Source organism: Malania oleifera, chromosome 5 (assembly GCF_029873635.1).
Source record: "Malania oleifera isolate guangnan ecotype guangnan chromosome 5, ASM2987363v1, whole genome shotgun sequence".
NCBI classification, from domain to species: Eukaryota; Viridiplantae; Streptophyta; class Magnoliopsida; order Santalales; family Ximeniaceae; genus Malania; species Malania oleifera.
In genome coordinates this window covers 105,050,129-105,063,031 of record NC_080421.1, presented here as the reverse complement: position 1 = coordinate 105,063,031, position 12,903 = coordinate 105,050,129, and the positions used below count along the sequence as shown (strand labels likewise).

The 12,903-nt window shown below is 35.5% G+C and overlaps 2 protein-coding genes across 2 annotated transcripts in view; both read left to right on the top strand.

Moving 5' to 3' along the window:
• Positions 1-12,903, top strand: part of LOC131155284 (ricin-like) — a 384,954-nt gene that overhangs the window by 143,995 nt on the left and 228,056 nt on the right. The window lies entirely within an intron of this gene.
• On the top strand, positions 2,360-4,364 carry LOC131155283 (ricin-like). Its single transcript, XM_058108315.1, has one exon. It carries the CDS (start codon positions 2,417-2,419, stop codon positions 4,196-4,198), a length of 1,782 nt encoding a protein of 593 aa, XP_057964298.1. The 5' UTR covers positions 2,360-2,416; the 3' UTR covers positions 4,199-4,364.

Here is a 12,903-nt window from a genome sequence, read left to right as displayed (position 1 = left end):
ACTAATTTTTAGAATTTTTTGATTGAAGTTTAAAAATTCAAATTTTGTGGAGTCAGTCAGTTGGATAGGTGACTAGATAGTTCATTTCTTAGAGTCAGTCGGCTAGACAGGCGGTTGAGGCCTTTCTGTTTGCCAAAAATTAAATGTTGTAAAATGTCAGTCGGCTGACTCAACCACGTTCAAAATAGTCAGTTGGCTGGAGAGACCAGGTGTGTCAGTTGGTTGACTAATTCTAGTTCAAACTGTTAGTCAACTGAGCAGGTTTATTCATTCTTGGTGTTTTGTCAGTTGGATGGCCAGTCTTAGTGTGTTCTGGTTAACCGGCTAACCAGTCCATTATTTTTTCAAATATTTTCATTTTTGATTTTTAAAATCTAGTTATTTGTAAGACTCAAATATAACTTTTCAAAAATATTTTCATGGATTTTTCAAAAATTGGTCTCTAAGTCTTTGTATCCTAAAGAACTTCAAAAATATTTCAAAAGATATTTAAAATATGAAATACTTACATAAAGACTATTAGAACTTTTGACATTCTAAGCGCTTGAATCTTCATTCTCTTTAATATCCACACTCTCATGATCTTCAAGTTTTAATAGATATTATCTTTGAATCCATGCTTTTGGCTCATCTTTGTGATCATTTTATTTTGTATTCTCATTCTTAAATCCTGAAATATCATTACTCAATCATATATATTAAGTTTCTCTTATTTGTTAGCATCAAAATAGGATATTAAGTCTTGTAAGGCCAACAACCTCATCGGCGTTCAAAACAGTGACATCATCCAATTAATCTGATCGGTGAACCAGGGGGGAGGGCTGCCGACTTGTGAGTTTGGTGCCACATTGGGGGATCTGAAGAGTGGCTCGTTAATAGCTAAAGTTCTCATGATAATTTAAAAAAAGAAAAGAAAAAGCTCAATCAATCAAGTTGATAAGCTGCGAAACAAGCAAAACACCGTAAATGTAAAAGAAGAGGACATTAGCTGTCCAGATCATAAAGGTTTTAATTTTGGCTGTGTTTGATGATAATGGAGTACACATCTAGTGATGATAATTTAAAAAATAAAAAATAAAATCAGTACGGAAAAGGATGGGTGGTCCACTGTCTTTATGTGACTAATCGAGCATCCCTATAATACAAAAATGAAACCCCCTCTCCTCATGCTTTAACCATTTTGTAAATTTAAATTTAGAGAAAGAGAAAGCGAAGGATACATGGTTTTGGTTCTTCACGGGGAATTCATGCGTTGGGGGGTGGAGGGGAAGGTGACAAACAGAGAATTAAATGTGAGGAGTGGAAGGTAGGTAACTAGCTAGTTGCTTGTCTGACCCAACATGCATTATTTTCCATTGTAAATTTCTGAAAAAAGGTGAGGTAGAAAGGTAGGAAAAATTGTAAGCTAGGGGCGTCATACCAAGTCTAGTATGATTTTGTTATGTGTGTGTACCCTTAATGTATCTAATATGTGACGTGAATCGAGAAATGTGAAAGTGAACATAGGGATCTTTAAATTCTAAGCAATGACTCCCTTTGTGGCATGCTTTTCTTGTCACCATGGCAGCCAAATGCCTCAACCACTATATTCAAACAATGATCGAGTAGTCCACAAGTAAACAAAATTAAAAAGTAATTAAGCTAAAGTCGTTATAACTTTTTAGAAAATTTTAAAAATAGAAAATAGAAAATATTTCCTACAACTAAAAGAGTCATAACATTTTCCACAAAAATAGATGATAAAGAACTTGGTAGTTTTTAGAGGAATTTTAACATCTATACTTCTTTTATTTTATTTTTCCTTTTTTAAACCAAAATCCTATAAATTTAATCAGCCATTTGAAACTTTTGATCTTAAGATTTTATATTTAAAATCTCAAATTTGAATTATAAAAAATGATTAGAAATGGAAAATGATTAAAGTTGTGTTTGAAAGTATAAATTTTGAGTTTTAAAATTAAATTTAAATGCATTTATATAAATTTCAATATAAATTTATATTATATTAAATTTAAAATTTAAAAAATTTAAATTTAAATTCAAAGTCACTGTCTCAAATATACAATAATTATCTTTTGTTGTGTCACCATTACACTACTAGAAAGAAGGAAATAAAAAAATGAAAAATGAAAAGCACTCCATAATTGTGATACGGTGGGGTAGCCTCGAAAAAAACAAAACACAATAATTGTGAACAAGTTCCAATTTTTTTAATTCCATGAAAAGGACTCGGCTCCTTCCATATCATAAAGTTTTTACTTTTTATTGTGTTGGGTGATAATCAGGTGCAGGTAACACGTGCATGCATTGCATGCATCCACGTGCCCCTTGCGCGTCTATATATAACACGCACAGGCGCGAGCTTGGGAATCAGTGGTTGCGAGAAGTACTGACCTGACCTTTCCCATTGAGTGATATGGGTGTTCTCTTGAAAAAAACGGTGGTGCCCTGGATGGCGGTCTTGGTGTCATGGCTTTCCTTGAGCAGTGCTGCAGCCATGGCGGACTCAGTTCTAATTTCCCAGAGAGAAGGAGTTCATGACCACCAATTCAACGCAGCACTACTCCTTGATTATCCCAAGGTGACATTCACCACCAGCGGTGTTGTCGCAAAAAATGACTACAGGCAGTTCTTGAAATCCATTCGAGATCAAGTGGTAAATCCAGATGATAGGAGACATGGAATCCCAGTACTTCGCAACCCAGACACAGTGCTTGACAACCAACGGTTTCTCCTAGTGGAACTCTCCAACAATGCAGAGGATGTTGTCACGCTGGCCATAGATGTCACCAATATGTATGTGGTGGGTTATCGAGTAGGAGGCGAGTCCTTCTTTTTTCGAGATGCTCCCGAGGCAGCATTCACCAATCTTTTCACAGGCACAAATCAACATACTCTCACGTATGGTAGCAACTATGCTGACCTCTTGGGGGTTGCAGGTTTGAGTGATCTTGACAGACTTGATCCTGGATTGGGAATCCAACCATTGGATTCAGCCATTGATTTGTTGTTCCATAGGTCCAGCGCCGAGGGGGACCAAGCAAAGGTGGCTCGTTCTCTTATAATTTGCATTTTGATGATTTCAGAGGCAGTGAGGTTTCGATATGTGGAGCAACAAGTAACCCAAGCCATTAGAACCCAAGGTCAAGGGACCGTTGTCCCAAATGGTGCTGTGGTCCGCCTCGTGCGGCGTTGGGATCGCCTCTCTGAATCCATTCAACAGTCCGACGAAGATGGGTCCTTTCCAGAAGTTGATTTACAGAGAGGTGATTATACACATTTCACAGTGAGCAATGTGATGCCTGACCTAGTTGCCATCATTGGGATCATGTTGTACATTTGTGAAAAACCACCAACAACTCAATCTTCCCTTCTCATAAGGCCTATTGTGGATGCATATAATGATCATACTTGCACAGAAGAAGAGCTCACGGTGCGCATCGCAGGTCGAAATGGGTTGTGCGCAGACGTGAAGGGTGGGTTTTTCAACAATGGCGACCCGATAATTTTGTGGCCGTGTAAATCCAATGAAGACGAGAATCAATTGTGGACCATGAAAAAAGACGGGACTATTCGATCTAAAGGCAAGTGCTTGACTACTTATGGGTATAGTGCAGGAAATTATGTCATGATATACGATTGTGCTAGTGCCGTAACTGAAGCTACTCATTGGGAAATTTGGACCAACGGAACCATCATAAATCCCAAATCGTCACTTGTTTTAAGTGCAGAGTCAGGAAATAGTGATACTACACTCACTGTGCAGGTCAATAATTATTCCTCTCGTCAAGGTTGGCTTGCGACCATTGATTCAAATCCTTTTGTGAGGACCATTGTTGGGTTTCAAGATCTTTGCATGCAAGCAAATGGGAATGCAGTGTGGTTAGAGGAATGTGTGGACCAAAAGGCCGAACAACAATGGGTCCTCTATCCGGATCGCTCTATAAGGCCTAATCAAAATCGAGACCTTTGTCTTTCTTACTCTGAAAATCAAAGTGAAGATCTCACTATCGTCAATATTGCAAGTTGTAGTTCCGCGTCATCTCTTGAACGATGGATATTTAGAAATGATGGCACTATTTTGAACCTATATCTTGGATTGGTGATGGATGTGAGAAGGTCTGATCCAAGTCTCCACCAAATAATTATGTACCCATCCACCGGAAATCCTAACCAAAAGTGGTTTCCAATATTTTGATTACTCCTAGTTGACATCTATCAGTTTAAATAAAAACATCAATATATTGATGTTGCCTTTGTATCGTAAGTTTATATTAATATGGTGAATGACTAAGTGCTCAACTATAAGAGCATATGTTATGATCTATTAAAAAGGCAATGATAAATGTCTTAATTTGAAGATAGTTTTCTAAGAGCTTTTATTTCACAAACTGAACATGATACAAGATGATTTTAAGGAAATGAATACATTATCTTTACAAAAAAAAAAAAAAAAGGAAAATAAAAGAAAAATTATAACGCATGACTAGAACTACATGCTTTTTGAAAGATTTGAGTGGGATGGCATTTTGTGGACTTATGTGGACCTTCACCACATGATACACTTTAAAAATATATTAAAAACAAGAGAGCTGTTTCAAAATTCCTTTTTTATCAATCAAAAAGTTTTTAGAAGTAATTTTGCATTTCAAAAGAAATGATGTTTTTTTGGGTGAAAAATAGTAATTTTTAGATTTGTTTCAACCTCTAATTTGGTTAGCAAAGATATTGGTTAGTCTCATCCACAAATCGTGTAAAACTCAATTAAGTGACAAGGATCCTCAAATCATGAGCCCTCATTACCTCTAAAATGACATCGTATTATAGTTTTTAACTATCTTAATGTAAGGATCACTATCCTCACTCCAAGAATATGTGACCATTATACCCATCGCATGTGTTTAATGAATATATGAAGAAATATAAAAACTAAATAAGATGTACTTAATTAAATCTATATCCTAAAATTTTCAACAATTATAAATTTAAAACATTTAATACTTGATAATCGATTAACTGCAATAATTAAGGGCAATATAGTATCTAAATATTAATTACTATATTTGTGATGACCCGAAAATTCTACTATTTTTTTATTATGCAACTCCGATACCATAAATATAAACCACCCGACTCCCAAGTGGGTTACCGAGTACTATTGTCCATAAGCTATATTACAATATAGCGGAAGCATAATATACATACATCCCACATGCAAAACATACCAGAGTACTATACCACCATAATACAAAAAGCATCTCTCTCCCAAACTACCTACATAACCCAAGGTACATAAACATATCTATATACAAGCAAAATAGTAGCGTCTCACCAGCACTAACTTTAATTACCTAAAAACACTAATCTTGCCTGGAGCTCTCTAAGCCTGTCTATCTGGATTCCATGAAATGTAAAATATTAAGGAGTGAGACATTGTTGACTTTTTGGTCCAATCCTTGGTTTTGATAATGATAAATTGCAAGTTACTAATGTGTGTGCCTAAGTACTTGAATAAGTTAATCATTCAGGTCACACACATGAAAGTGAAGTGGAAGCCAAAAAGACCATAAACGAGCACATACTCCTAGCATATTCCATGGAAATATGAAGAGCAAAGAAGAAGATGTGTTCATCTTTATTTTTAAATGCATTTATTATTCTTGGGTTTGTAATAATATTATGGTCTGTAATAATTGTATCTGCATGCATGATAGGATCTTAATGCTCAGATAGGACCATAGATTGACCATAGGGAATCAAAGGTCATTGTTTGACCTTAGGGTAGACTTTGGTTGACCGAAGTTAAATTTTTGGGCTTAATTTAAAAGTTTAGGCCTTAGATTGACTTTAGGTCCTTAAGCACCACATGAAAAAACCTGTTAAACTCACAAGTCATATCTATGCAAGTAGGGGTGAAATTTAAGCAAAAATCAGGACCTATCTTTATTTTTGAATGGGCTTTGGGCGACCGAACTAAGCGAACTAAAAACGTCTCGGTCGACCGAATAGGTAGAAAGGTCAATAGTTGACCAAACCCCGGGTGACCGAACTTAAAAATGAACACACTATTCACCGTTGACTGAACATATGAAATGTCACTTTTTAACTTCCCCGGGCGCCCAAACTCTAAGTTTCAATATACTCTTGGAGACCGAAGTATGAAGTTCGGCAGACCAAACTAACCACCGGGCGACCAAACCTCGAGCATTTGGAAAATCGCCTTGGCTCAGTCACTCGAACCTTCAATCGGGCACCCAAAGTCAAAAAATGAACCGACCCTAAGGGCCGGGTGACTGAAACCCTTGGGTTTTCACATTTTTACCACGAGTAATTAAGGGTAATTAAGGTTAAAAACTGATTAAACATTTTTAATAATTCTTTTTGTGTCCAAACAATTATATTTTTATGAATGTCTATATATACGACTTCATTTGGGAAGATTAAGTAGAGATTAGCAAATAGATTAGCAAAAATTTTCTTTGATTTTTCTTGAACTCCCATTACATATAACTTCATATTTTCAAGCCTTTATTTCATACTCTCATATATTGTTGCATGAAAAGTCTTTTCAAAACTAGTGAGTATTATTTGCTTACACCTTTCTTGCAAACTAATTGCAAGTTAGAGGGAGTTTGATTTTCACTTGTTCTGTGCTTCATACATTATCTTAAAGTTAGTATACTCTCACATTCATTTTTGTTGAAATTATTTTTAGAGAGTTAGCTTGAGTTGACCCCAGATTATTTCATTGATAAATATTATCTTGGGATAACTCTTTTTAGTTTGAGGATCTTTGCATCTTTGTTGTAAGATTCAAAAGTTAGATTTTATATTTATTGTAAAATATTTTTGAGAAGATAATCTTGACTATCGCTTCATTTTATTGTTGAAAAATATTATTGAGGTATTTGCTTAAGGTTATTTAGATTCTGTGATTGCTTATATTGTGAATACATATTATAGAATCAAAGACCTTACTCACTCACACGTATACTTTGATACATATCTTGCTGTGAGTAGATACACTATTTAGAACAAACCTCACTTGAGCATTAATTCTCTATCATATGTGAGTGTATTGTTTACTGTGCTGAAATGTAGTACATATTTGCCTATGTAGAAGCATTTGAATTGTACACAAAAATTCTTATCATCTGTTGTATTCCAGGCGTGGTCTGAATGGGTGTTGATCTTGCTCGTAAGGATCGGGTTGTAAAGGTTGAGGTCAGCCCCGCTAATTTGACCTAGTGTTGTAAACGGTGTTACTCCACCCGTTAAGTGAACAATAGTGATAATCTTCGGGCTTACGAGTTGAGGCGGGGACGTAGGCAATATTGGTCAAACCTCGATAACATTTCTTGAGCTTACTTTTAATTTCTACAATTTAAATCTTGAGTTTAATTGTTTAAATATTTGATTGGGTTTTTAATTATATATAAAGATCCTAGGTTTGTGTAATACTGTTTATGGAATCTGAATTGACCTAGGAGAAAATTTTTAAATATCTAATTTACCCCCTCTTGGGAATACACCAATTCCAACAATTGGTATGAGAGCGTCATTGCATAGATTTAAACGTTTTTGCAAAAGATCGCAATGTCTCACATTGGTGTATCCCCATTCGGCGAGGGACAATCACCTACTTGCCCTCTTTTGTTTTGTGGTGTTAATTACACCCATTGAAAAATAAGAATGAGCGTTTTAATAAGATCTATAAATTGAAGGGCTTGACAGGTGATTGATAAGGGAATTTTGTTGACCTTATGTGTCACGATGTCCCGGAGTGCCCCTGCCCCAGGTGGCAAAATAAAAAAAAAATTATTTTAGATTTTTAGGAAAAAATAGGAATATTGGAGTCGTCACTAACCTTTTAGTGTGGTTAGAACTCTTGATTGCTACCCAATTAAGGGTAGAATTGGTCTGTGCTATCAAAACTGGGATCAGGAGTTCGGTTACGCGAGGGGAAAGTACGAGCACCCCCTACGCGTCCGTTCTTATGAACGATACCTAATTAATTATGAAATAATCTCAAAATAAATTTAAAAAACCTTTTATGTCACTCCTTTTGTGAATTTACAAAATATACGAGTAAATAAATTAATCAAAAAAATATATATAATATATATTCCCTTAGAACTAAAGGTATGTAAAGCCCGAAAGCTCATACCCTCTCGTTAAAATCATAGGGATGAAAATCGAAAATAATCGTAAAAACAAATAATAATATACAATAATATTAATGATAGTAACGAGAGTAATAATAAAAATAATGAAAAAAAAATGATAATAATATTAATAATGATGATGATAATATTAATAAATAATAATACTAGTAATAATAATACTAATACTAATAGTAATCATAATTAATACAATAATGATAATAACGATAATAATAGTAATAATAACAATAATATTAATAGTAATAATAATAAATACCATAATGATAACAATAATAATAGTAGTGATAATAATAGTAATAATAATAATAAATAACAATAGTAATAGTAATAATAATAATATTAATAGTAATAATAATGATAATATTGTTAACTAATAATAATAATAATAATAATAATAAATAATAATAATAATAATAATAATAATAATAATAATAATAGGGATAATAATAACAATATTAGTAGCAAAAATAATAATATTATTTATAATAGTAATAAAGATAATATGCCTATTTTAATAATAGGACTCTTACCTTAATATGAACACACAATCAATACATATAGAAACAAAATTATCAAAACTAAGGAAACAATCTACTCATCAAATTATGGAAACCGAGTAACCCTAAGATTAGCAGGTAATAATGCAAGGACGAGAAGGTGGTGAAATTATGGAAACAAATACAAACTATTCCTAATAGGCAGACAATCAATATGGTGACCAAGTACAAAATTATGGTAATAAATCAAAACAAAAATCAACATACCATTCAAAATTTTTGGATGTTAAATACAATAATAAAACATGACAACCATCTTACACGTGATATGATGACAAAAACCCTAATATGAATAATACAAATTTGACTCAATACCACAATAGTAAAAATATTACACATAAGAAACACAACAAGACAATAACCCAAACCATAAGAATACATATTACACACTAAAACAAAATAAACTTTATAATATGAATATTAATAAATACCATCATGATAAAATCGTACAATATGAATATTATCTGAATAACAAGCATACCCTAAAAATACATATTAAACATACAAAAAATCTAAATACGTACCATAATGACAAATACCCTAAATATTAAACTTATAATATATCAAAGAAAACCCTAAAATATTTTAATAAGTATAACGACAAAAGACTAAACATGTATATTTAAATGTAAAAATAGTATAATCCCACAACCATAATATTAGCACTTTAATGTGTAAAATAAGAGCTTAAATATGAAAGTTAAATATATATTACACTGAATAAAGCATTATAAGAAGAAAAGCTAAACATTAAATATTAAATATACCTGCATAAACAATGAAAACCCAAATATTAAATGTCAACACAAACCAAAAGACATGCATGTGCGTGTGGGTTGCTATGTGCGTGAGTGTGTGTGTGTTTGCATGTTCGCTGGGGTGCGTGTGTGTGTATGTGGTCATGACTACAGGGAGCTCATAATGGGGGAAGAAGCTAGAGCTCTGGCCAGACGTCAGCTGGGCGTATAAGGTTGAGTTCTAGAGGGGCGGCTGTGAATGGAGAAGATGGAGTTGGCAGAAGGGGTGGCTGGAACTCTCGTTTGGGGTGGCCTGGTCAGCAGTGACTGGTGCTCAGTTCTGGTGTTCGGAGTTGTAGAGGGGAGAGTAACCGAGAGAGGTGGTGCTGCAGATTGGTATGGACTCGGGTGCTGTAGGAGCTCGGGTCTGCTAGTCGGAGTTGCACGTTGCTGGCCGGTGGATTTGCAGAGGGGAGAGTAATCGAGAGGGAGGGAGATAGGGAGAGAGTGAAGGAGGAGACAGGGGAGAGGTTAGAAAAGGAGAAGAGAGGGAAATTGAAGGAGAGAGGGAGAGATTGAGGGAGAGACCCCAAAGACAGAGAGAGAGGGAGTGAGTGAAGGAGAAGAGAATAGAGGAGCAGGGGAAGAGAGGGAGAGAGGGTGCGTGGGCACCTCTGTTGAAAAGATAGGTTTTTTTTTTTTTTTTTTTTCTTGCCCCCGACTCCCCTTTTTTGTGTGTGTATCTAGGGGTGAGCAAACGGTCGGTTCGGTCAAATTCGATTAATTAACCAAATTAATCAAAAATTTTGGTTAAAGAATAGCGTTAACCGAACCGACCGAACCTTTGGGCCTCACCGAACCGAACCTGACTGAATTTATTTTTCGGGTAATTCGGTTAACCTAATTTAACCGAGAAATAAGGGAAGGGGGAATCCGGGAAGGTGTATCTAGAACAAGGGAAGGGGGAAGTCAGGAAGGTGTATCTAGATTCTAAACTAATGTGGAGGAGAGGTGGTTAGGGAGATGATTGAGCTCGGGTGAGCTTGACGCCGATGAGGAGTCGGGGGTGGTTCTCGGTGAGTTGGTCTATACACGAGAGAAGAAAAATGAGAATGAGAGGGAGCTTGTGTGCTGGTTACGATGGCAGGCCAGTGGCGACGGCGATGGCAATGGGTGCAGGCGATGGCATCACGTGAAGATGGTGGTGCAGAGCAGTGAGCTCAGGTGAGAGAGAGAGAGGCAGTGACTTAGTGAGGGCTTCCGACTTCAGAGAGCAGTGACTGTGTTGGCGATGATGGCCAGCGACGGCGGCGACGATGGTGATGGACACAGACTAAGGCATCGCGTGAAGAATCGAAGATGGTGCTTAGTGGTGCAGAGGACCGAGCTTGGATGAGCGAGAGAAAGGCAGTGAGGGCCTTATGAGTTACGACTTCTGAGACTGAGAGCAGTGAGAGACTGAGAGTATGAGAGGGAATAAGTGAATAATCGGATTTTAATTTACTAATTTATATTTAAAATTTATTTAATTCGTAAATCAGTTAATCGGTTAACCGAATTAATATTCTCCATTCACCGAACTAAAACCCGATTAACCGAAATATTGGAAAGCATAACCGAACCGACCAATTTTGGTCAGTTAATTCGGTTTTCTTCGAATTATGCTCACCCCTATGTGTATCCATGCCTTTTAATAGACTTTCGTCCCCCCAAAACCCTAATAATAATAATAATAATAATAATAATAATTATAATAATAATAATAATAATAATAACAAAGTAGATATAATAATAATAATAATAATAATAATAATAATAATAATAATAATAAATACTTAAAATAATAGTAATAATAATAATATAGTAACCCCTTTGTTATATTTGGTTTGGACAAAAATAGGGTGTCTACACTATGAGTCATATCCTGTTTTGATTATGAGAAATACTGAGATATTTAATGTTTATCTAGTTTGTGTGTAGGTTCATATTAGAAAAGATCATTTGATGATACATGTTAACTTGAAGCAAAAAGAAGACCTAGAAGATCACTGTTGTCATTTCATATTAAATTTAATATTGGGCCTATAATAGTAAAATAGGAATGGTCTGCAATAATTGGTGTGCATCATGCATCTAGGAACCTATAAGCTCAATGACCATAGTTGGACCTTAGGTCGGTCAACCGACGCCGAATTTTTGAGCATAGTTGAAAAGCCTTGGCCATTGACCTTAGATTGACCCTATCTCCCTAATCATCATGTGTAAAGTCCCTCATAACTTAAAACTTATACGTATATAAATAGGGGTGACTTGTGATAAAGAATAGGACCGAAACTGTGCATTGAACAGTGCTTCGGTCAATCTAATTTTCATAGTATAAATCACTCAATCGACCGAACCGTACGGAGGCCAACAAGTTGACTATTCGGTTGACCAAACCAAAGTACACAGGGCACTTTGGTGGACCGAACCCCCAAGGGTTGACTATTGACCATTCGGTTGACTGACCAAAAACGTGAACCAACGCCCTGGTCGACTGAACCCTTATGTGGGAAATGCCAACCGCCCAGTCGACCGAACCCTGTAGTTCAAGATGACCCGATCGACCAAACTGCGCGAAATTGGAAAATCGCCCTTGAACCATGCAAGTTCGGTTGACTGAACTCTCAGTTCATTTTTTGCATGGTCGACCGAACTTTATCACTCGGTCAACCGAACCTTAAGTTCGGTCGACTGGTGTTCTCGGGTTGGCGAGAATTACCGAGGTTAAAACACTGTTAAATTTTATTAACCTCACTTAAACTTTTTCCAAAATGACCAATATGTCCGCAATGACTATAATTCCTTCCATTTCTATATATAGCCTTTCATTTGCAAAATTAAGTGCTGATTAGGGTTTTAGATCACCAAAAAATTCTCTAAAAATTTTATTGGCTAAAATCTTCCCTACTTCCATATTCTTCATACTCAAAGCCATATACTCTTCCATTGATCATTCTATTGCAAAAATCTTTTTGAGAAAGAGTATCTTCAATTATTCCATATAGTTCCTGTCGCAACGTTCCAGAGCGTGTGTGCACCGTGTGGCGAAATTAAAATCAATTTTAAATTTTCAAGGATAAATAGGAGTATCGAAGTCGCCACTAACCTTTAGTGTGGTTAGAACACATGATTACTACCCCGTTAGGGGTAGGATAAGTCTACGTTACCAGAGCTGGGGTCGAAAGTTCGGTTACGCGAGGGGAAGGTACGAGCACCCCCTACGCGTCCGTTCTTACAAACGGTACCTAATTAATTTGGAATTATCTCTAAGTTAATATAATAAGTCTTTTAAAATTACTCCTCTAATGAATTTACCAATACACACGCAAAATGAATAAATACATAAACAATAAATAATACACAAATATACGTAATATATAAATA